Genomic DNA, 23,240 nt, shown 5'->3' on the forward strand with positions numbered 1-23,240 from the left:
AGAGGAGGACTGTAGTATGTGGCAATGGCTTCCAGAGAGAAGCAGGACTTTTGAAAGGTGCAGCACACTGACATGAAGCACAGATGATATTTATGTACCATCAAACCAAATCTTCTCAGTAAATTGAATGAGTCGAGCAGTCAAAATTATAGGTCACTTTAAAAACCCAAAGCAGTTGTGTGACTTACTGCCTACTAAACTTGCGAGAGATGAATCAAGATCACTTCCAAGACCTTTGCTTGCTGCTGAAGCAGTAACAGCTGAAGTTGCTACAGACTGACCAGATGGAATCATAGTTGGCATAAGAAGATCACCTAAACCATCAAACACTAGAATTTAAGAAAACAGTAGTTTAGGCTAGTAACCTTTACTATAATACTCCTTTAAGTAACATCACAGCATAGTAGTACGTCAACAAATGATCAAAGTACAGACAATCACTACACAGGTATTACTAATACATCATTTCACATGAAAGAATTCTAACAGGGCATGCATGATATTGTACTAAGACACTGAAATGCAGAATTACCCTGAAATAAAAGTATACCAATGAAGACTAGAACAATACATGCCTAAATGGTCAAAAATGCATTTTTTTTAAACTGGATAACCATCTAAAAAAACATTAGAGCACTGCCCCCTCTACTAGTTAGCTTTTCTAAGCTCTTTGGGGAGGGGAAAAAAAGGTACAAGTTGTTGTAATAGAGGCCAGAAAGCTAGAGATTTTAAAATGTTTTAATTGATAACAGGTTTCTCTAACATATCAATTAAAGGGATCAAGAGAACAGTCATTGGTACTCTTCATCCACATTGACAGACCCAACTTCCCCAGGGCAGATGTTGTCTTCAGGAAACTGCTTCTTTACTGTTGGTTAGCCCACTATGATTTTTAAAATAACCTATATTGCTTTGTTCCACCACAGTAAATATTGTGATCTACCTTTTATTTGCATGCTAATGTTACTTCAACAGGCAAGTGTAGCATATTATGCACTGGCAAGCAACCAAATAATCAAACAGCAGTACTACTCAGATTTCTGTGTTACTCATTTAGTTGCAGAACTCACCAATTGTAAATTTGTAGCAAGGACCCAGCATGGAAAGTGTAGAATGGAAGAGATACAAACAAAATGACAGCAGTGATGAAAAGTTAAGCTTCATGTCAAGCAAAGTACACTATCTTGATTTCAGTTTTGTCTAACTCTGGGTGCCATGCAACTCAAGATCTTCAGCAACAGCAGCAAGATCACATGCCCATATGCTGAATATACAGTACAAAGTGTTTGTGTTTTTCCTCCAATAACACCTAAGAGTCATGCAGATAAGCACGTGCAAAAGGGATGACACATTTATATTTGGTTTCTGCTGAAAATTGAGAAAAGAGAAGGGAATCAAGGAAAGATTTCCTAGTACTAGCCCAATTGCTAGTCTGTGCTTATGGTACTAACTCTGATGTTTTCTCTTTCAACTGAATAAGTGATGGGAGATACTGATACCCATTAGCATTATTTTTAGATCCTTCAAATTAAGAGTACTAATAACTACCATTTATGTTAAGTGTTGAATGAACACATTTGTTCTGAGTATGCATAAGGGAAACCCTTCCCTCACCTGATGTATCAAATGAGCTGCTACCAGTTGATGGTGATGTTCCAAAAGCTGCTTCAAAATTGGGCTGTAATAAGGTGGTTTGAGCTGGAGTAACAGGTGATGGCGATGGCGAGGGAGCAATAAAAGAACCTCCAAAGCCTGTAAGAGATGTGTATAAAAAATGATCAGATGTACCCAGATGGAACCACAAAATAAAAGGCTTGATATATTTTCTGTTCTTAAAGCCATAACACAATAGTCTATCATTATATTTTCTGATATTAGATAACATGCATCTCTTCACGTAATGCAATATCTACATCACTAACTCCTACAAAAGAAAGATATACTGTAACTGGCATATTTTTAAGTTTTGTGTTGCAAAAAGACATAAAACATTGCATAAACCTAGTTTGTAACATCACTCACAGATAAAATGCCGTCACCTCCAGGATTTAGCATAGCAGTATAATAGCACATTCAGTACACAAAGTAAGAGACATTAAATATTCTTACATAATTATGACAGGGATTATCCACAAACAGGCAGAATTTGGTTACTGGGTTTGGTCAGGACACCGAGTTTAGCTGTTCAAGAAAGTGTAGCATGAGTTGTTTAAGTAACCTGACTTGAGTAGTCAGGAATGCCCAGTGCAAGTGCTTGTTAATCTCATATTGGATAAATACTGACTGCCTACTACTGATTCAATAACTGACCAAATCAATCACCATCATTACTTCATATAGCACATAGGTCTCCTTTCCACCTCTCATAGTTTCTTATCAAACCTGACTCAATGTCCATGACTTTTATTAACAGTAAGTCTTTCCTTTACATCTGGTCTTTTGAATTGTCTCCAACTATAATTGTAGCTATTTGAAGCATTAAAATATTGTAAAAAAGAAAATTGATTTTTATAGCATTTTCCCTCCACTGGACATCTTGCTGTTAAAAAAAATTCCTGCTGTTAAACATTAAACATTTTCCCTGAAAAATGGAAATAAACCAATGAGCCACCACTTTCTCTGAAAAGAGTTTTGTGCCCAACGTAATATCAATTGGGTAGTTCTTTCTGCCAGGAAGATATGGATCGATAGTTATGGCTTGTTTTTTCCAGAGATGTGGAATGCCCACACATCTCAATGAAACCAATAAAAGTTGTAAGTGCTCAGCAACTTTGGGTTACCCAGTCACAATGTCAATTTTAGGTAGAATAGTCTGCAACCTAGAATATTTTCTTGTTGCACTAATATCATGTTTAGGGGAATTTTGTCTACATCAGTTGAGGACACCACATATTAAGGGTTAGTGATGTCGCAAAGTATAGAAATGAAAATCAGATCCCTGAGTTCATCTTATGAAAAAAATGGAGAAACTGATTTAATATTTGTATCTACACATTGTGTTAAATGCTTACAGATACAAATCTAACATTTTAAAATCAACACCACATTGCAAATGATACACTTTAGGGAGATTCTGGCAGATTGAACACTGATATTTTATCCACTTGCAAACAGTAAAGTACATTTCCATGTCAGATCAGTGTCTTAAGGAAGAACAGTCAGACCTGTATGTTTGGAGGACACTGGAAACAAGCATGATAAAGTTGAACACCTTCAATTGAAACAATTAATGCTTAAAATGCAGTGTTAAAATTTAAAATATAAAGCTCTCCAAAATCATTGTAAATAGCAATATACATAGTTTCTCATAGGAGTTTAACTCCAAACTGAACTTTTTCCCCCAGCTGTAAAGGAGTAAATCACATTACCAAAGAATGCTTAATTAGCTCCCAATTCTAGGAATAGCAGCTCTGAAATGATCCAGGCACAGCATATATTCCAGTTACCAGCTCCTCTTTATCTGGAGTTATGTGGCACCAAGCTTGCCTGTTCAAAATGTATCAAGCAAAGACTGAAGCAATGATAATTGGGTAAGGAGAATACTCAAAGGAACTGGAGAGCACCACTATTTCATTCTCCATCAAGGCCTATGACCTCTGTAACTAAGACAGCTGCAGTCTTGGGCTATGTCTAGACAACAAGCCTCTTTCAAAAGAGGCTTTTCAAAAGATACTTTCGAAAAAAGCCTCTTTCAAAAAAGAGCATCTAGACTACAACCAGTACTTTCGAAAAAGTACTACAGTCTGGATACTCTTTCAAAAAAGTGCAGTTTGCATTACATAGTGACTTTTTTCAAAAGAGCACTTTCAAAAAAAAAAAAGGTGTTCCTCGTAAAACGAGGTTTTCTGTGGTTGAAAAAACTGCCACATTCTTTCGATTTTCTTTCAAAAGAAAAGGCCACTTTTTTCAAAAAACCCTGTAGTCTAGACACATCCTTGGTTATGTTAGACTCATTGATCCTAGATACCTAGCTAATCAGTGCCCTTCTATCTCAAGTTAGCCAGAAAATTCCTGGACAGAGCTAAGAATGACCATTCCATAGTAGTTAGAGCATTACAATTAACATGATCTCAAGTGGCTAAAAGCTCTGTCTGGGCCCAGGTACGTTAATGAGGAACTAGATCAACAGCCCGACTAAATGGCTAAAGAAACAATATCACTGTTTCAGACCCTGCACTGAGTTCCTTTGTTAGGGATCCACTTGGGTCCTGCTAGCACAAAGATTTCAGTTACCATCATTATCTCAAACTCCCTCTTTTCCCAGAGATCCATTCCAGCTGCAATCATCTGATTCATTTAGATTTAGAGAGTAGACAAACTTATGAGGGAGATGAGCCCTTTTATAGCATCCCGTAAGCTTTCAAACGGGTTTTTTTCAGGACCATGTTAGCTTCAGATTCCTCTGCAAAAATCCCTTTTCAATTCCCTGAAAAAAAAAAAAAAATCAAAGTAGACGAATATTCCAAGTGTAAAAAAACCCTCAAATGGTCTGGTAGCACTTTATAGACTAACAAAACATGTAGATGGTATCATGAGCTTTTGTGGGCACAGCCCACTTCTTCAGATGACCAGAGATAACTCCAGTCATCTGAAGTGGGCTGTGCCCACAAAAGCTCATACCACCATCTACATGTTTTGTTAGTCTATAAAGTGCTACCAGACCATTTGGTTTGTTTTTTTTCCTGTAACAGACTAACTTGGCTACCCCCTGAGTGTAGATACTCATAAATTAAGAACAGAATGGGAAGCAGGAAATAATTTTTACTATTAAATAAGGCTGTTAGAATTTTACTTCCTTATAGGCATTTCAACATGTGGATCAGGAACCACTGAAAGAATTAAGCTTAAGGCAGGAGCACATGTCTCAATGGGCAACTGTGGATTTGATGAATTAACTAAGCCTCAGTTATCCAAAATAGGCTCATGCTTTCACTCCAATCTTGATTTCATACAAACTCCCCCAATTTTTTCAAAACCTCAAGCTATCAAGAAATTGCTCCATTACAATGGAAATCTGAATATATTTGAACACACTAGTTACTAAGTACTTATATGGTCTCCTTTACACAACAAGAATGTGAATGACAAAAAAAATCTCATTAGTATTGACCAGCTGAGAAAGAGTTAAGTTGACTGGCTTTAAAGAGGACAGTACAACAATATTTAAAGGACAAATAGGACATAAAATAGGCCATATGAACAGTCCACAGGTGCTGGAACAATTTTTGTAGCGGGGGTGTTCAAAGTGACCAAACAAAACAGATAACCCTGTATATAATGGAACTTCTACAAATGAACTACTACTGTTGCAACAAAAGTATCTATGAAGTAGATATTCAAAAAAGAGCAAGGAAAAATTTCCACTTCACTTCTGAATTAAGAGCCCACATATAGGAGAGGGACTTTAAAAGGAAATACAGTATCAGAAAAGCAACAAAATTTTCCATCTGCTAACTACAAGGGGAGGAGATAATACTCAGACTTGCCAACTTCACTTTCAAAATGAATCCAAGTCATAGGCTACATCTACACTACAAGATTTTTGTGCAAAAATGTCATTTTTTTGCAAAACCCAGCAGAACAGCCACACCTCAAGCGTGTTTTTGTGCAAGTAAATAGGCAGAAGAGAGGGCTTTTGCTGGGAGAGTTATTTCTCTCCTCAAGAGGAATAACTCCTTTTTCCGCTACAGCTGTTGTGCAAAAAGGCAGGTGTGGACACTCGAGGGGTTTTTGCACAAGAAACCCCTATCAGCAAAAGCACAGGAGCTCTGATGGCCATTTGCAAAATTTCGCATCCGAGCTTTCTTGTTCAAGGGTGCCACCGAGTGTGGATGCTCTCTTGCGCGTAAGCACATTGCTTTTGTGATGCACGTTGAGGTCTGGATGCACTTTTGCGCAAAAAGTTTTTGCAAAAGATCTCTTGCACAAAAACCCTGCAATTAGCTATTATTCTTTGGCCATTTAGAAAGAAATACATTTCCTGAAACTAGAGGAAATCTGGCTAGCAACTTATTCCACCACAGATATAGTGGCTTTTGTGTTTGGTGCAGAACAGGTAGCTGGTGTCATCTGAACCATTATATGCTAACACATCACATTTGGTGGCATAAAAAAAAAGGTAATACTTAAATCAGACATTGCCTAACAGAAGGCAATAAAAAGGACACAGCGCACAAAGCTGGCACATGGTAACAACAATGAGGATTAACTAAAGCTGCCTGAGTGAAAAGAAAGCCAAATACATAGTGGTGGAAAGAAGAGGCTGTAGTACAGGCAGTCCCCGGGTTACATGGATCCGACTTACATCGGATCCCTACTTACAAAACAGGATGAGGCAACCCCGCACTAGCTGCTTCCCCCCAGCAGACCAGGGAGACGTGGAGCGGCTTTTCTCAGCAGCCACCTCAGCTTGAGAATGAAGGACTGAGGGAAGTGAGGTGTGGGAGAATAAAACTGAGCTCTGGAGAAATGTTTGGCTAGAGTTTCCCCTACAATATGTACCAGTTCCGACTTACATACAAATTCAACTTAAGAACAAACCTACAGTCCCTATCTTGTACGTAACCCGGGGACTGCCTGTACATGAACATTTCTGCTTGATATGCATTCATTTTTACTGGAAGGGAGAAAAAAAAGGGGGCCATTACTTGACCCTCAGAAAAACTAATGTGTTATATGTACATTTAGCAATGAAGTTTCAAGGAATCAAACTGACATGAGGTCATCATCTTAAACTGTACATTTTTAATCAGCATGACTTCCCCAGTTTTGCTTTGGTGCCACACTCAGCACTTTTAAATTCCCTTTTCCCTCAGCCCAATATAAATAAAAGTATGACAAACTTTGAATGCTGAGGGTATGATGGTGCTCTGAGATTGTGCCTCTTCATCAAAGGGAGCCAAGGCAGACACAAGTTACAAAGTGGAGCACTTCAAGGTTGTTCAAACCAAAGGACTACTCACCATATGCTGCCTCTTCTGTCTGGCTCATACAAGGATTTGGGCATACGTACCACAAATATCACAAATCCTGTCCTTTATTCCAGTTTTTAAGGAGGGATAGGAGGAGTTCCCCTTCCCCACACACACACACAGATTGAATTAAAAATAAGAAAGTAACTTTTAATGGAACTTTTAAAACTAAACTAAAAGGTATACAGTCATCACTTATACGTTGTCTTAATTTATTGGCTATAATCTAAAGTACAAGTAGTATGATAGCATCACTGATCAATAACTCCAAAACTGCAATCCTAAGGAGCTTTATTGTAATTCAAGTAGAGATGGTTTTGCAGTAATAACTTTAAAACAATATTCAATCATTTTGATTTAACAGAACCTTAGCAGTTCTATACAATGATTGTGAGGCTTTGATCACCTTCTTAAATCTTCAGTTTACATTAATTATGAGACCTGCTCATTTAGATAGATATTTCCAAAAGATATTTTCATCATGTTTGACCTTATCTTGGTGATTCATATGAGAGTTCTTCTCTCTTCTGTAAAAAAACCTTTAAGTCTATTTAGTGCAACAGATCATTCTCCCTAAACTGTTAAAAGCCACTCAGCTCTTAGCAAGTCTATTAGCATTTTCTGCTTCTCAGTTACCCAAAAAGTAAAATGCTGGTAAGTGAGGTTTGCAAGGATTAGTTAATATACCTTCAGAGCTCTGAAAATAACATTATCTGAATATTATCAGAAATTAAACAAAACTACAAATAGTGATACTTTCATTTGTTAAGTAAAGCTTGTACAGCTGCAGAGATACAGGACAAGTGTTTAGCATGGAGAGTTTAGTTTAACAACACTAACAGAAGGAGTTACAACAGCAACGGGCAACCTAGGCTAAAGAGCGAGGCTCATGAGTGGCCCTCCATCTCACTGAGCTACAAGATGGTCTCATGGGAGAGGGTAATTTTTCTAACTGTGCTTGCGTACCTTCAATTAGTGCTTGTGTACTTCAATTCAATTGAAACCGAGCCGTGCTTTACCTGAATAGAAAGGGTGCACGAGGCTCAGTCAGTGTTGTGTGCAATTAGCTCGCACCTCAATTCATGTGCCCTTGCTTTACATGTGTATCACTTTAGTAATAGGAAAAAACCTACATGGATGGAAATGAGAGTAATCTGGCAAACCTGCATGCGGGCAACAGTAAACAAAAGTAGCATAGGCCACACACAAAGAATCCTGATGGGCCACATGGGGCCTGTGGGTTGCAGGTTGCTCCCCACTGAGTTGCACCCTAAAGTTATCAAAGTCATAACTAGTCTAGAGAAAATACACTCTTTTAATCCACTCTTGTTTCTTAAAACTAAAATGTTAACCTGTTTATTTACATAGCAACAGAAATATGTATGGGACCACACAACAGATATATGCATTTCGAGGCATAAAGTAAAAATCTAATGGAAGAACCAAGAAAGGGAGATAAAGAGAAATAAGGAGAGGAAAGCAGGATAATGAAAAGGGAAGACTAAGAGGATGAGAAAAATATGATTATGTAGTTGCTTAAGAGACATTGTGAAAGTAGTAAGATGTGTTACACACAACTTTAAGCTACTCAAGGAGTTTTTAATACTATGAAATCTTTGCTGCTGTCCAACCACTTTTAGTTTCACTGCAAAGAAAGATCCATTCTGAAATAAATTAGGAATGATTAACACATACCCTTCTACAATGAAGTAAATACATTCTCTTTAAATTTATATTACCAGCTAGTAAGTCTGCAGAAGCTGAGGAACTAGATGCTGCCTGGGTTGCAGGTTGGGGTTCAGAAGCACTACTTCCAAAAGCATCTACAGGGGAATTCCACAATGCAGCAAGAAAGGGGGGAAAAAAGTTTTACATAAATACTCTGATTCATCATTGCTATGTAAAGAATTCATGAATAGCAGTAGTAGGACAACTTCATTCAGCAGGTAGCAGAAAGATGAAAACAATTAGCAAACACATCTGGGAACCCCAGAGAACTACAAACAGAGTGGTTTTGATTGCATATATAAATCAAGATGGAGAAGAAAGACAATGAGCCAACACAAAATATTTTTATAATAGAAATGCAAATTATTTTTGGCCAACATTTCACCTGTTAATCTTATAAAACTAGCAGGCTTTTCCAATAGGGAGAGAGAAACTATATTTATTGTATTTTATTTTAGATTTGAGAGGTAAGCCATTTACACAAATGCAAACTGAGGAAGTTGTGAAATAGCTTCATAATTGATTAAACAAATGTTATAGATTTTTATAAAACTTTATCTGCATAGAGCAACACTAAGAGTTGGCTACACCTCTCTCAACCTCCAATACCTTTTCAGATCTATTCTAATTTGTTTTAAGTTTATGCCAACTTCAGCTGCTTTTACAAGTTGAGCTGCTAACAGAAATATCAACAGAAAATGAAAAGCCATATACAGTAGCTACATATAATGTACTTGCACTGAAAATTCAAAAACATGCTCAAGAAAGAGAGCCCATACACTAAGATGATAGAATGGTAAATGCAATGAGGATGGATGATAGAATAAATAGGTTGCAACCATTTATGTGAAGTTTAAGTTTTGAGTTTTTGGAGAAGATTTCAATACATTCAAAAGCTATTAAGCAGAAACCTTGCATGAGCTAAACTGTGAAATAAGGAAACTGCAACAGCCAACATGAAAATAGTTTAAATGTATTTGAAATGAAGTTATTTAACTTGCAAGTGGTAAGGAAGGAGAAATACCCACCACCAAATAGGTCAATCACACCTGAAGAGTCCACTTTTGCTGGAGAGGCAACAGGTAGAGGAGATGGTGCTGCAAATGCATCCACTGCAGTAGGCATATGACAGATAATATTTAGTATCAGCAAGTTAATAGCAATGATAACTAAATATTTTGAAATTCTCACATGGACTGTGTACACTGTACAGTAGTTCAAATTAAGATACATCATTTGAGCTACGCAAATTGCGTATCTTATTTTGATTTTTTTCAAACTAGCTTATTTTGTAATTTGGCACTGTCTACACCTTACCAATTTTTTAAATGACCTGCTATTCCAAAACATCCCTTACTCCTCATGGAATGAGGCTTACAGGGATGTCAGAATAGCATGCCAAAAATAACAGGCTTACTGTCCCGGGATAACCATTTTGAGATACTCTGGTATCCCGAAAAAGCGTTGCAGTGTAGACATAGCCTTAAACTCCACCAATTAGCACCACAGGATCTATATATTGGTTCAGTTAGCAATCTACACTGCTGCAATCAGAAAGTTTTCCATAGGATAGTTTTTAAAAGCTATTTATGGATGATGACAGTTTCAGTGTGTACAGTAGCACTTTTCTAAAAAATTAAGGCTATACATTCATGTCATCTACTAGCATTGATTATTTCAGTGGAGATGGACATCAGATTATGTAGTGTCAGCTAAAGCGTTATTTTTAAGTCATATTTGACAAGGTTCTTTAGGAACAACATGCACCACAATTTATCACTGAAAAGTTTGAGGTATTATAAATAGGGACTTAGCAGGGGATTCTCAAGTTACATACAAGTCATTTATTTTTACTTGAGGGAAAAAACTGAAAATCTGTAGTGACCTGTGAAGCAAGCACTCACCAGATAAGAGATCAGCAGTGAGAGAACTCTCAGGCACAGGAGAAGTTCCATGTGGTGGAGATGAAAAAGCATCTTCCAGAAGTAAAAGAAAAACCAAGTAGAAGTAAGTATTGTGTTTAAATCAGTGAGCTTATATTGTAACAGTGTTAAATGAGAGGACATTTAAGGAAAGAAACAAAAAAGCTACATTGAAGGAAGGGATCATTTTATCTTTACCTGTACCAAATAGGTCTATGCTAGGAGTAGCTTCTGGTTTAGGTGCGGCAGGAACATCAGGAGCAGACTCAAATAAATCTAAGACCAAGAATATACACATCTAACTCATTTTGGAAGACATGAGTGAAGGCAGTAACTTTTCAGTTTTGCACATCGTATTTGGAGACTTTTAGGAGCCTGGCTCTTTGTAAAGAACCCTCTAATACATAGGATACATGCAATAATGATAATGTATGTTGTACATTTATTTGACAAACCAGAGTTCAAACCACCAGAATCAAAGAGTTAAAAACAATTACCACCAAAGATATCTAGAGCAGGAGGAGCGGAAGTGGTGGTAGTGGTGGTTGTGGCAGAGGTGGTGGCAGAGGTGGTGGTAGTGGTAGTTGCTGTAGCAGTAGTAGCAGTGGCAGCAGTGGCAGCTGGAGAAGGAGTAGTTGCGGGAGCTGGAGTAGCTGCACTAGTAGGGGTAACTACAGGAACACTGGTCTCAGATGGCTTCATAGCAAAAAGATCCAGCTCGGGAGCAGCCTCTGCACTACCTTCAGACGGGGCAAAGGGGTCTTGTGAAAAGGAAAGTGGAGAATATATATATATATAGGATCAGTAAGGGAGGAAGTTAGCAAAAAAAAAAAAAGCATAACTATGGGTAACATACATAGAGTAGATACACATAATGACTTCTCTACCACATATCCTACTCATCTGGGCAAGCTGTTTTTTTCTAAAATTAAGTATTTTTTACAAAGTATAAAGGGGGAATTGAATGTACAGGATTTTTTGAAAGACTGGATTGGCAAGATTGAAATGCAGCAGATGAAGGTAACTAAGAAAAAAGGTCAGTCCCCAAAACATCAATAAGTTATTAAACTTCTTGCTGCTTACAACACTCAGCATTGTCAAAATTATTCAGTAGCGCTACTGAATAAATGTACGGAGAAAGGATACTGGTTTTGACAGAAGACACGTGCAAGTATGTGAAAAATGCTCTTCTGTCCTTAAGTTCTATGTTTTTGTTCAACTACAATGAATACGAGGTACGGAGGAATAAAAAGATTGATAATTTCAGGAAAAAACCAAAACACTGCCATGTAGTTTAATGCTACAAAACACACACATAAGAGACTAATGTCAAAACCCACCATTTCCTGAACATGCATCAAGAGCTGCTGCTACAGGGGTTGGGGTAGCTGGTGCTGCTGCCCCTTCAGGTGCTGCAGGGGCTTCTCCAGGAGAAGCTGCAAAGGCATCTTGAATGCAGTTTTTAAAAATAGAAATTAAAAGGATAAAGAGAGAAGAAAATATAGTAAAAGAACCAAGTTAAATTGCATTGGAAGATTCCCTTATACAACATGAATTTCTATTAGTATTTTTATTGATAAATCATGCATTATGAATTCTTCATCTCCCTCCCAACCTGACACAATGCATTTATTTTAGATGCAACTACAAGTTAAGATTTTGAAATAGTAGGCAATAGGCATATTAAGATGTAAAAGGCAAAGGATTCTCATTGTATAAGGGTTCTGAGCAAAAAATTTTTAATGCAACATTAGAAATTAACAAAAATATGTAAAAAAGTTATGGCAGTAAACTGATGCCAATTAAGTTATTAAGCTTTCATGTTCAGTTCAATAACCTCAGTGTATGTCTCAATAATAATTTATTTAACATGCAACTTAGTTTCCTGAATATTTGGAGGTGCTAAGAAGCTTGGGCTGTGAACCAGAATTACTTATTTCATTACTGACAGAATTTGTGAAGCCCATTTATAGTGAAACCTCATTTGTGAGATACAGTACCTGTCAGTTACATGAATGTCCTGAGATGTGGAATTACATACAATAAAAATCAAGGCTGGCGAATGGAAATTAAATCATCCTTTGCAATTAACCATAATAGTTTCAAGTATTTCTAATTCCTGGAAGATGCTGCACTAAAATTTTAGCAGTTTACCTTTTAAGCTTAGTTTTTAACACACCCCAGGAAGTATAATATTCTACATGAGAACAGATACTCACTGCATTCCCCAGATGAAAAGACTCCTCTTCGCTTTTCTATAATCCATCTATTTTTCTCTATATACTGCAGCTAAGTGGTCTATAAATCAGGCTTTATATACATCTCCATTCGATAATATAGTTTTTTTTTAAATGAGTCTTATAATACTGCATGTTAATTTTTAGTAAAGCAATAAGGCCTGATACAATAATTTGTTGGGGGACATTTCAATGAGAGAATTCACTATAAAAAAAAGTTTCACAGACTTGAGGCAAGATAACCACCATTCTAAAAAGCTAGCAACACTAAAAACAAGTAACTATGTTCTCATCTTGCTTTTGACAGAGCAAGAAAGATCTTAACTTATGGTTAGTAATAAACAACCCAATCTCCTGTAATCTGAGATCAATGTTCCCTTGAGACTACCAAACTAAAAGCTGAACAAAATATTAAATTTGTGTGAGAGCGGATCAATTGTTTTCTTTTGATTTTTAAACAAGCACTGACATTATAGCATTTTAACCTTTGAAGCCATGATAATAATACATCCCAGCTTTATACAACTGGGAACTACTTTTCAAAGTAAGGGCCTCAACTGAGTAAGTTACGCACATAACGTTAAAGTATTACCATGAGTAGTGTTTACTACCACTGAATAGCCCTAAGGCAACAGTTGACTGGGACTACTCACATAAGCAAGCTCAGTGCTCAATAGCATTTGCATGATCAGGTCCTAATGTGTGGTGCAGAACACATTTAGCAATCTAAAGCATTTCTAAGTACTTAAATGTCCAATGTTGATTGGGAGATCGAAAAGAATGATAGAAAAATAGCTAGACTGAAAACTTCCTGTTAGAAAGGAATGCTGCAACCACACTGCCAAGCCAGCAGGAGGAAAGCTTTACATGCTGTAACATGTTTAAATCTGAAAACGAAAATGCTCGTTTTAAAAACAAATTATGTGCCTGCTACTCTTTAAAATAAATAAATAAATAAAGCTCAAGGCGACATGCATTTGAACTTCAGCAAAACCAGATGAAAGCGGATTTTAATTTATCAGACCAAGTAAAAAGTGAGAAGAGCAACAGGAAAAAGCTTGCCAATAAGCAGTTTCTCATTATTGCATTAGAAATTTAAATGTATTTAATTTACAAGAATTCACAATGGCAAAACTGAATGGCAGCTGTTCAAACAGTAAAATGTAGAATCACTAAATTATTACAGAAATACAACATACTGGCACATGAATTAACAAATGGAGAAATTCAGTCACTTCAACAAAAAAGTTTTAAAATTTAGATATACCTGCTGCCTATGGTTGGAAATAAGAGGTGGGGGAAAGCAGGCAAGGCCCACCCACACTCTGCCCTTAGAACATCTACTGCTCCTGCTTACACAGTAGGCATTCAGGGGGCTCAATGTTGCTGCTCCAAGCTTCAGGCATGCTGAGGATGGGAAGTGTGCCCTCCTTATGCTCCAGGGCAGGGAGGCTGGAGGCACGTGCCACCCACCCTCCCCATAGTATTCTGGGGCTCTGGCCATGTGGCGTGGTGGGGCCTCGGGCAGAAGGAGTGGGGCTGAGGGTTTGCCTCCTACAGCCTTACGTTCACCCACTGCCTATGCTTCCAACTATAATTGCTTTTGAAGATTTGTATAGAGGTGATATTTTGGCTACATCACCAACATCCCAATCAGTGGAGAGTTTCATTTACACTACAATCTTTGGGTGTGTCTAGACTACATGCCTCCGTCGACGGAGGCATGTAGATTAGACAGATCGGCAGAGGGAAATGAAGCCGCAATTTACATAATCGCAGCTTCATTTAAATTTAACTGGCTGCCCAACTCTGCCGATCAGCTGTTTGTCGGCAGATCGGGGCAGTCTGGACACGCCGCGGTCGACAAAGAAGCCTTTGTCGATTGGCGCAGGTAAACCTGGTTTCACGAGGCTTACCTGTGCCAATCGACAAAGGCTTCTTTGTCGACCGCGGCGCAGGTAAGCCTCGTGAAACCAGGTTTACCTGCGCCAATCGACAAAGGCTTCTTTGTCGACTGCGGCGCGTCCAGACTGCCCCGATCTGCCGACAAACAGCTGATCGGCAGAGATGGGCAGCCAGTTAAATTTAAATGAAGCTGCGATTATGTAAATTACGGCTTCATTTCCCTCTGCCGATCTGTCTAATCTACATGCCTCCGTTGACGGAGGCATGTAGTCTAGACACACCCTTTGGTATTACGCCTGGAAAATAAAACACTTCCAATGCACAATATAGACTGATATTGGAGAATACTTTCATTAAAATACGGTTTTCAGATAACTCTGTTCTGCTAATACAGTGTATTACAAGAAAGCCCATCAGAATTATGTGGAATAATAATTATGCATTGAGACTCTGGATTAAACTTTTATGTCATTGCTTACAGTTAAAATGTAAAACACCATCTCCTCAAACACAGCTGCTAAGGAATTCCAGCATGTATAAACCCTTAGGGTGTGTCTAGACTACAGAGTTTTGTCGACAAAAGTGGACTTTTGTCGACAAAACTATACCTGCATCTACACTACCGCTGAGTTCTGTCGACATAACGTAGACAGAACTCAGCAGTTTTGTTGACGCTGGTAAACCTCATTTTACGAGGCATAATGCCTTCTGTCGACAGAAGGTGTTATTGCATGTAAACTGTTCTTGCGTCTACACTGCCATGTCGACAAAGCAGCTTGCTTTGTTGACAGAACTGAATGTAGTGTAGACGCTCTTTGTCGACAGTATCTGTCGACAAAACTTCTGTCGACAAAACCCTGTAGTCTAGACGTACCCTTACAAATAGTCATAAAAAGGGATGTTGCTACCTCTGAATAGGCCAAACAATTTTTTCAGTTCTGGTTTCATACTTTTCTGAGATCTACAATAGGTTTTCAATTTATGAGCAGGGCTCTAGCTAGCTACACTATAATTTTAATAACTGTCTGAAGTGTTCAGACTATTTACTATACAAACATTTATAATAGTGAATTTATTCAGTCCTGATAGTTTTTGCAAGTGTTAGATTTATCAGAGTAAGCCACAAGAGTTTATTAGGACACCCTCGAAAGCTTGTGAAAATAAAACAAACTTACCTTTTTAGCAGTCCCCAGAATATTTGATTTACCTTAAGGATTTCAGCGTAAGATTTAAAAAACAAGCAACTTGGACAAGTTTTGCTACAAAATTTGAAAGGCATGTAAAGTTAAGTCATGAAAAAAACAAACAAAAAACAAAGAAAAAAAAACCCTGTACGAGACAGAATTACAATGGAAACATTTACAAGCCTACCTTAGTTTTTGTTATACTGCATATGCCTACATGCTTTTCACTTTTTTGAAAAAGATGAACTATTTTCTCTTTGTTCCCTTAGTACCAATACAATACTGATATCTCTGAATTTCCAACACTGAACTCATCATGCAAAGTTTAAGATTAATGACATTTCTATTCAATTTGTATGCTTCCACATATTAAAGCAGTCACAAGATCAAAGTTTTGGTTCTAAAGTCTAACGTCAAATAAATGGGTACATGAACCCTATTAAGTTTAGAACTGGAAAAATAACTGCATTACTTAAAAGAAAACTAACTCTGTATGAAACATACATTGCTGAAACCCTTTAATTTAAGGGTACACAATTTGAGACTATTACGGAAATACTTTTGTCTGCCTCAACATGTTTAAATAATACGTGCATACTGTTTAGGAAACATTCTTTGTTTTTAATACAACCTCTTTCTTCTACTGAATTCTGCACAAAGACAATTATGCTTCTTTATTTGAAACTAGAAACCAATGAAAAATGTTTTGGCCAAATTGCGTAATTCACAATTACAGACTCTGCATGCCATGTTAGATGGCCATAGGACCCATATGTACAAAATATTTCACACACACACACACACACACACACACACACACACACACACACACACACACACACACACACACACTCTGAAGCAGGGCCACAGGGCAGGGGCACAAGGAGAGGAGCTGACCTGGGGCCTCGTGATTTAAAATGGCCCAGAGCGTCCATGTACCACTACCTAGGCAGCTGCAGAATCTGGAACGCTGGGTTCTTTAAAAATCACCATTTCCCCCAGTCCCACTACTTCTGGGAGGGCCCAAGCCCACTCCTGCCAGGACCCTGCAAAGTATATTATCAGCCCTTTTCTGGAGCAGAGTTCATTTATGAACTCCCTTTTGTAAAACCAACTCCACTCAAGGGAAAAAAAAAAAAGTGACAAAAATGGGTGGAAGATCACAAAAGGAGACTACAGGCAGTCCCCGAGTTACGCGAATCCGACTTACGTCAGAGCCGCAGTTATGAACAGGGCCCTCCCTCTCCCTGGTCTCCAGCAGACCAGGGAGAGGAAGCAAAGCAGCGCAACACACGGGCAGCTGACAGCCCGGACGCGTCTGGGCTGTCCAGTGCCCGCGTGTTCCGTCGCTTTGCTCCCCGTCCCCCTGGTCTGCAGACCAGGGGGACGGGGAGCAAAGCAGAGCAAAGCCGCGGAGCCTGGGGTTCTTAAATTGAATCTGTATGTAAGTCAGAACTGGCGTCCAGATTCAGACGCTGTTGAAACTGGTCAGTTTCAGCAGCGGCTGAATCTGGATGCCAGTTCCGACTTACATACAGATTCAACTTAAGAACAAACCTACAGTCCCTATCTTGTACGTAACCCGGGGGCTGCCTGTACTCATTTTAAAATGTTAGAAACAACTCTGCTTTCTTCATATCATCTCTCAGCATCGATCATCAATATGCCTCCTAACCAAAAACTAGAAAGCTGCAACACAGTAAGTAACATCAATAGCTCATAAGCTCAAGAAATCATCTTTGAAGCATCGGCACAACTGCAGCTAGTGAAGAACATTTCATTAGTATTCGTTTAATACAAACTGTTGACAAACGAATCATAATGAATCTTTATAATTGGAACAACGCTATAAGAAGGATGTATTCAACAATATTTTCTCAGAAGATTCTTGGTAAGTTTCCCTATTGTGTAATATAATTGAAAATAAAGTAATGTAATTTTTAATTGCCCAATTAAAAAACCAAACTTATCTTCAGCCACTCAAGAATCCTTAAGCGGTTACTTATGCATTTTTAAAAGCAATAATCTTAGTAAAGCAACTTTGCTCCATATTTCACGTCTCTTATCAGCCCTACATCCATTATAGTTTCCTCCCAAATATTTAAAGTGCACATAAGAGTCCAACAAAATGCCAAGAGATGCAATATATTTCAAGACCTTTCCCTTTCCTCCACACTCAATTTTCCCAAATGTTCTTAATAAATTTGATGCATTGTGCAATCCATTTGTACAGCTATTACTGAAAGTATAGATCCTAAATTCTCTGGAAAACAAGGCAAGAAGTTGTTAAAACTTAGCTTAGTTAATAAGCTACCTGAATAATTTGTTGGGGAGGTATCTGATTCCAAAAGCCTAGCTTCTTTTTAGAACAAGGCAATAGACAAAAAGAAATTGATCAGTCCTGACATTAGATAAACAAGTGGAGATAGCAATTCAAGAGGCATCTATCTGATTAGTTTATTATTCAAAAAATACAATCTAAGTATAGTTGGACTTTCTTCTGTGCAAGTTTATCAGTACCCATAAAGCTAAACCCCTAACCTCTAGGCTAGTAAACTGAATACTTGGTTTCCTTGGTTTTTTTTGTTTTGTTTTTAAAGAGTACTAGCACAATACTATTCTTGTATAAGCTCTCCATCAGTGAATAGCTAAGACCTGATGAACTATGAAAACGATGAGTAGTCCTGTGATACCTTACAGATGAACCAAAATACATGGAACCACGAGCTTTTAAAAGCTCATGATTTTGTACATTTTGATTAGACTCTAAGGTGCCAAACGAGTACTCATTTTTCATGTTACAAACCAACACGTCTACTCCTCTGAGATAGTTCAATCAATCAAAAATTCAAGTGACACCACTAAATTAGTATCTTCATTCTCCAGCAGATATATTGGTGAACAAAACTTCCTAACAAGATAAGCACCAATGTGGTCAGTTACATTCAAAACAAACTAATCATGCTCCAATAGCCATTTGGTCACCTATAACAGGTTTTAAAACAGATACAGTTTTACTTTACAATGATAATTTAAACTTACATCTCTTGCAAGCACTTTCAGGAAAAAGGCAGAGATCAATAAATCCTGAAGGAGACTAAACTACTTTTTCATGCACCTCCCACACCCCCCTCAGCAGGCCAGGCTTTTCTTGCCGCTGGTCAGTTTCAGCAGCGGCTGAATCAGGACCCCTGGGGTAGAGCAGCTGGGGGGCTGCCGGGTTGGTCCCACAGCGCTGAGGTGCGGCGCTACTGGACCAACCCAGCAGCACCCCAGCTGCTCTGCCCCAGGCGTCCCCAAGAGCAGCTTGGGGGCTGCTGGGTTGGTCCCACAGCGCCGAGGTGTGGTGCTACCAGACCAACCCAGCAGCACTCCAGCTGCTCTGCCCGAGGCGTGACCAATTCAGCCGCTGCTGGTCGGTTTCAACAGTGACTAAATCTGGACACCTGGGACAGAGCAGCTGGGGTGCTGCCGGGTTGGTCCCTGCAGCGTCGCACCTCGGCACTGCAGGGACAAACCTAGCAGCACCCCAGCTGCTCTACCCCAGGTGTCCCCAAGTCAGCTGCTGCTGAAACTTATCAGCGGCTGATTCCAGGAAGCCTGGGGCAAAGCAGCTCTGCCTCGGGCTTCCTGTAGTCAGCCCCTGGTCAGTTTCAGCAGCGGCTGAATTGGGGACACCTGGGGTACAATATGTACCAGTTCCGACTTGCATACAAATTCAACTTAAGAACAAATCTACAGTCCCTATCTTATATGTAACCCGGGGACTGCCTGTATTCCCCTTTATTCAGCACTGATGAGGCCACATCTGGAGTACTGCATCCAGTTTTGCCCCTCTCCCCAGTACAGAAAGGATGTGACTGCACTGTAAGAAGTCTAATGGAGGGCAACCAAAATGTTTAGGGGTCTGGAGCACATGACATATGAGGAGAGGTGGGGGGATTTGGGCTTAGTCAGTCTACAGAAGAGAAGAGCAATGCGGGTTTTGATAGCAGCATTTAACTATGTGAACGGGGGGGGGGGGGGGAGGGGAGGTCCAAAGAGGATGGAGAGAGGTTGTTCTCAGAGGTGACAGATGATAGAAAGAGGAGCAATGGTCTGAAATTGCAATGGGCGAGGTCTAGGTTGGATATTAGGAAAAACTACTTTATTAGGAGTGTGGTGAAGCACTGGAATGGGTTACCGAGGGAAGTGGTGGTATCTCCATCCCTAAAGGTTCAAGTCTCATCTTGAAAAACCCTTGATGGGATGATTTAGTTGGGAGTGGTCCTGTTTTTAAGCAGGGAGTTGGACTTGACCTCCTGAGGTCTCTTCCAACTCTATGATCTAGCCCTCTACAAATCATCATCATTACCGTCACTTACTAAAGACAACATAACTGATGGCAGCTTTAGTCAACTAAGAAAGCTTTCAGGGCACAGAAGGCAGACATTACCAGAATATTCTAATCCAAAAAACAAACATCCTTCAATAGCATAATTCATTTCATTGGCGCATGAATGTCATAGGACCTCTCTTTCTTTAGAGTTTATGAACAAAGGTGATTAGATTCTGTAGAACCAAATGTCAAATAATCCAAACCAACATGCAGAGGTGGAAGTCAGAACTGAATTTTGAAAAATAGTTTATTAAATGGAAAAAAAATGCATTTTTGGTTTGACAAACTATTTGCCAATTTAGATCACATTGACCAAATAGTTTTGATTAAACCAAAGTTTTAGAACAACTTTGCAAACTGGTGCCATTTCAGCCGTTTTGACAAGAGCAAAGACTAAAAGAACTATATTCACAAAATGTGAGGATCACGCGGTGCTTCTTTTGTAGCTTTCTTCTCACTGTTTAGGGCGCTTAGCAAGTTCAATTCCTCACCCTACATTAGTCAGGGAGAAAGGATTTAGACTCTGATTTCCCCATTACCGGAGATTATCCTAGCCAGTGGCCTGTATAAATGTATTCCAAGGTGGGTGTCCTCATCTCTCCTCCTGATGTGGTTCCACTGCATACTCAGTCATTGGAACAGGGACTTGATCTTTGGTCTTCCACATCCTAAATGAGTGCACTAGCCACCAGGCTACAGAGATATTCTCATTTTTCCCTTGGTCTAGCAAGAGGCAAAGAAAGGGCCCAGTTATACCTGAAGTTCCAGCACTTGGTATTTAAATTTGTAATGTCAATCTCTTTAGAAAGTATCTGCTTTTGTCTCAGCTACGCAGCAATTCAAAACTTAGGAAAAAGGCACTAGTTATGCCTGTTAGTGACAATCCTGCTTTCCAACCCTTTTTAGGGTTTACTTTCAACATAAACAATACATTCTGAAACTCAAGAAAAAAAATAAGATGACTGGATTAGTAGACTTTAAAAAGAGATTCAAATACTAGCTTAATGTGGATCCCTGAGTGTTGGTCATTCTACTAAATTAGCACAATGGTAGAGAACTGCTATTTTTAGGACCATGGGCTACACATTTCAGTTTATATTCACATTTCTATGAAAAGGTTCTCACAATATATCAGTGAATTTTTTAAAAAAGAAATGCCTCCATATTTACATGTTTATTTGTAGTTCCATAATTGGCTACTTAAGAGTCAGGCTTAGAAAGCAGTGTTTAGCCAGTTGAAAATGTATCCAATTTTATATGTTCCCCTCCAGAAGGGTTTTGCAAAAAGGAAACCCTGCATAAAGAAAACAAAAAAACCCAGTACCCAACAAAACTACAGTTAATCAAAATTCCACTCCAATGCATCTAGTTACTTGGATAATTTAGGCTTCTGGACTCCACAAGATCAAGTCCTTAGACAGACTATGAATGTTGATGATTTTGAGATGGCTTATTTGGTCTGTATAAATGGCAGCATTAGAGTAACAAAACTAACCTCCAAAAAGATCCACTTCAGCAGTGACAGCAGTAACAGTTGTAGTAGTTGTAGCAGATGCTGAGGCAGTTGCAATTTCAGTAGTTGCAGTAGGAGTTGGGCTAGGCTCTGGTGCAAATGGATCTGAAATCTGTGGCTCAGAGGAAACACTGGATAGCGCTGCCAGATTGTCTATATGCAATCATATATGAAGACCAAATGGAAATAGTGAGCCAAAGAGAGAGGGGGAAATACTAGCACTATACTCTCCAAGAAATAAAGAGAGCTGCTAAAATTATATTAACAATTCTTTATTAAAGGAAACTTAGAAAAGTAGTGTTACTCACCCTCTCCCAAAAGATCTGTTACATCGTCCATTTCATGATAGCAATACAAAGAAATAGGAGAATTAACAAAAAAGAGTGAATATGTAGATTAGCCACATGTGTGATGCACAATTTTTGAACCATTCATTTACTAGTATGTCACCTTATACACAGACATAGAATCATAGAATAATAGGACTGGAAGGGACCTCAAGAGGTCATCAAGTCCAGCCCCCCGCCCTCAAGGCAGGATCAAGCTCCGCCTACACCATCCCTGACAGATGTCTATCTAACCTAGGACATGACCTAGATAACTTGAACTCAGCTTATATAGGACAGTCTGATTTTAGAAACTTTGAAACATCAAAGTAGACACTTAAGTGTGTAGCCTGATGTGCAACTGAATCCATTTCTTTAATAGCTTTATTCAATTTTTTGCTTCTCAAAAATTAAATATTTAAATACTTTCTATTAAATACCAACACTAAGTCTGAATGGACAAGGTCTATTTAAGAAAAGCACTTTGAGTCACAGCAGTTATTAAAAATCTGAGATATACTGGCACTGAAGGAACTTAAGAAAATACTTCCATTAGTAGTTTGTTGCCACAAATTATACAAATCTTTCTATTTCCCATAGTCCTGAGATTAGACAGCAATAAGCTCCAAAATGCTTACCTTTACTATATAGAGGTTTACAGTTAAATATGTGAATAGAATTATCTGGGATAATGGACTTCTCTAAAGTTTGTCAGTGATGCCTTACCAGTGAATAAGCCATTCTCCCCTACTTAAGTTTGCATAACTACTGGTGGCCTACTAAAATAAAAACTCTTAAATAGAGTTAAGGATCATTTGCCCTCTGCTCTTTTCCTCAAAGCCTGTTATGCATATTATCTCTGAGGTGGATTCAAATCACTTCCTCATCCAGAAATATAATGTACATACCACACACACACACACACACACACACCCCAGCATTAGCTTGCTGGTTAACAATGGAGATACACCTATACCTATCTCAGAGTTGGAAGGGACCTGAGAGGTCACTGAGTCCAGTCCGCTGCCCCCATGGCAGGGCTAAGTAGTATCCCAGACAGATTTGCTCCAGATCTC

The 23,240-nt window shown here is 38.7% G+C and overlaps 1 protein-coding gene across 1 annotated transcript in view; it reads right to left on the bottom strand.

Annotated features, from left to right (window-relative positions):
• Window positions 1–23,240, bottom strand: part of SNAP91 (synaptosome associated protein 91) — a 126,519-nt gene that overhangs the window by 15,749 nt on the left and 87,530 nt on the right. Inside the window, exons 15-24 of the mRNA XM_006124205.5 lie at window positions 22,147–22,161; window positions 21,821–21,991; window positions 11,962–12,069; window positions 11,119–11,382; window positions 10,820–10,897; window positions 10,604–10,675; window positions 9,728–9,811; window positions 8,711–8,794; window positions 1,615–1,752; window positions 189–329 (exon numbers count right to left, since the gene is read on the bottom strand). Coding sequence (XP_006124267.3) covers window positions 189–329; window positions 1,615–1,752; window positions 8,711–8,794; window positions 9,728–9,811; window positions 10,604–10,675; window positions 10,820–10,897; window positions 11,119–11,382; window positions 11,962–12,069; window positions 21,821–21,991; window positions 22,147–22,161 — 1,155 coding nt within the window. The remainder of the gene's footprint in view (window positions 1–188; window positions 330–1,614; window positions 1,753–8,710; window positions 8,795–9,727; window positions 9,812–10,603; window positions 10,676–10,819; window positions 10,898–11,118; window positions 11,383–11,961; window positions 12,070–21,820; window positions 21,992–22,146; window positions 22,162–23,240) is intronic.

Source organism: Pelodiscus sinensis, chromosome 3 (assembly GCF_052426305.1).
Source record: "Pelodiscus sinensis isolate ZL-2025 chromosome 3, ASM5242630v1, whole genome shotgun sequence".
Taxonomy (NCBI): domain Eukaryota; kingdom Metazoa; phylum Chordata; order Testudines; family Trionychidae; genus Pelodiscus; species Pelodiscus sinensis.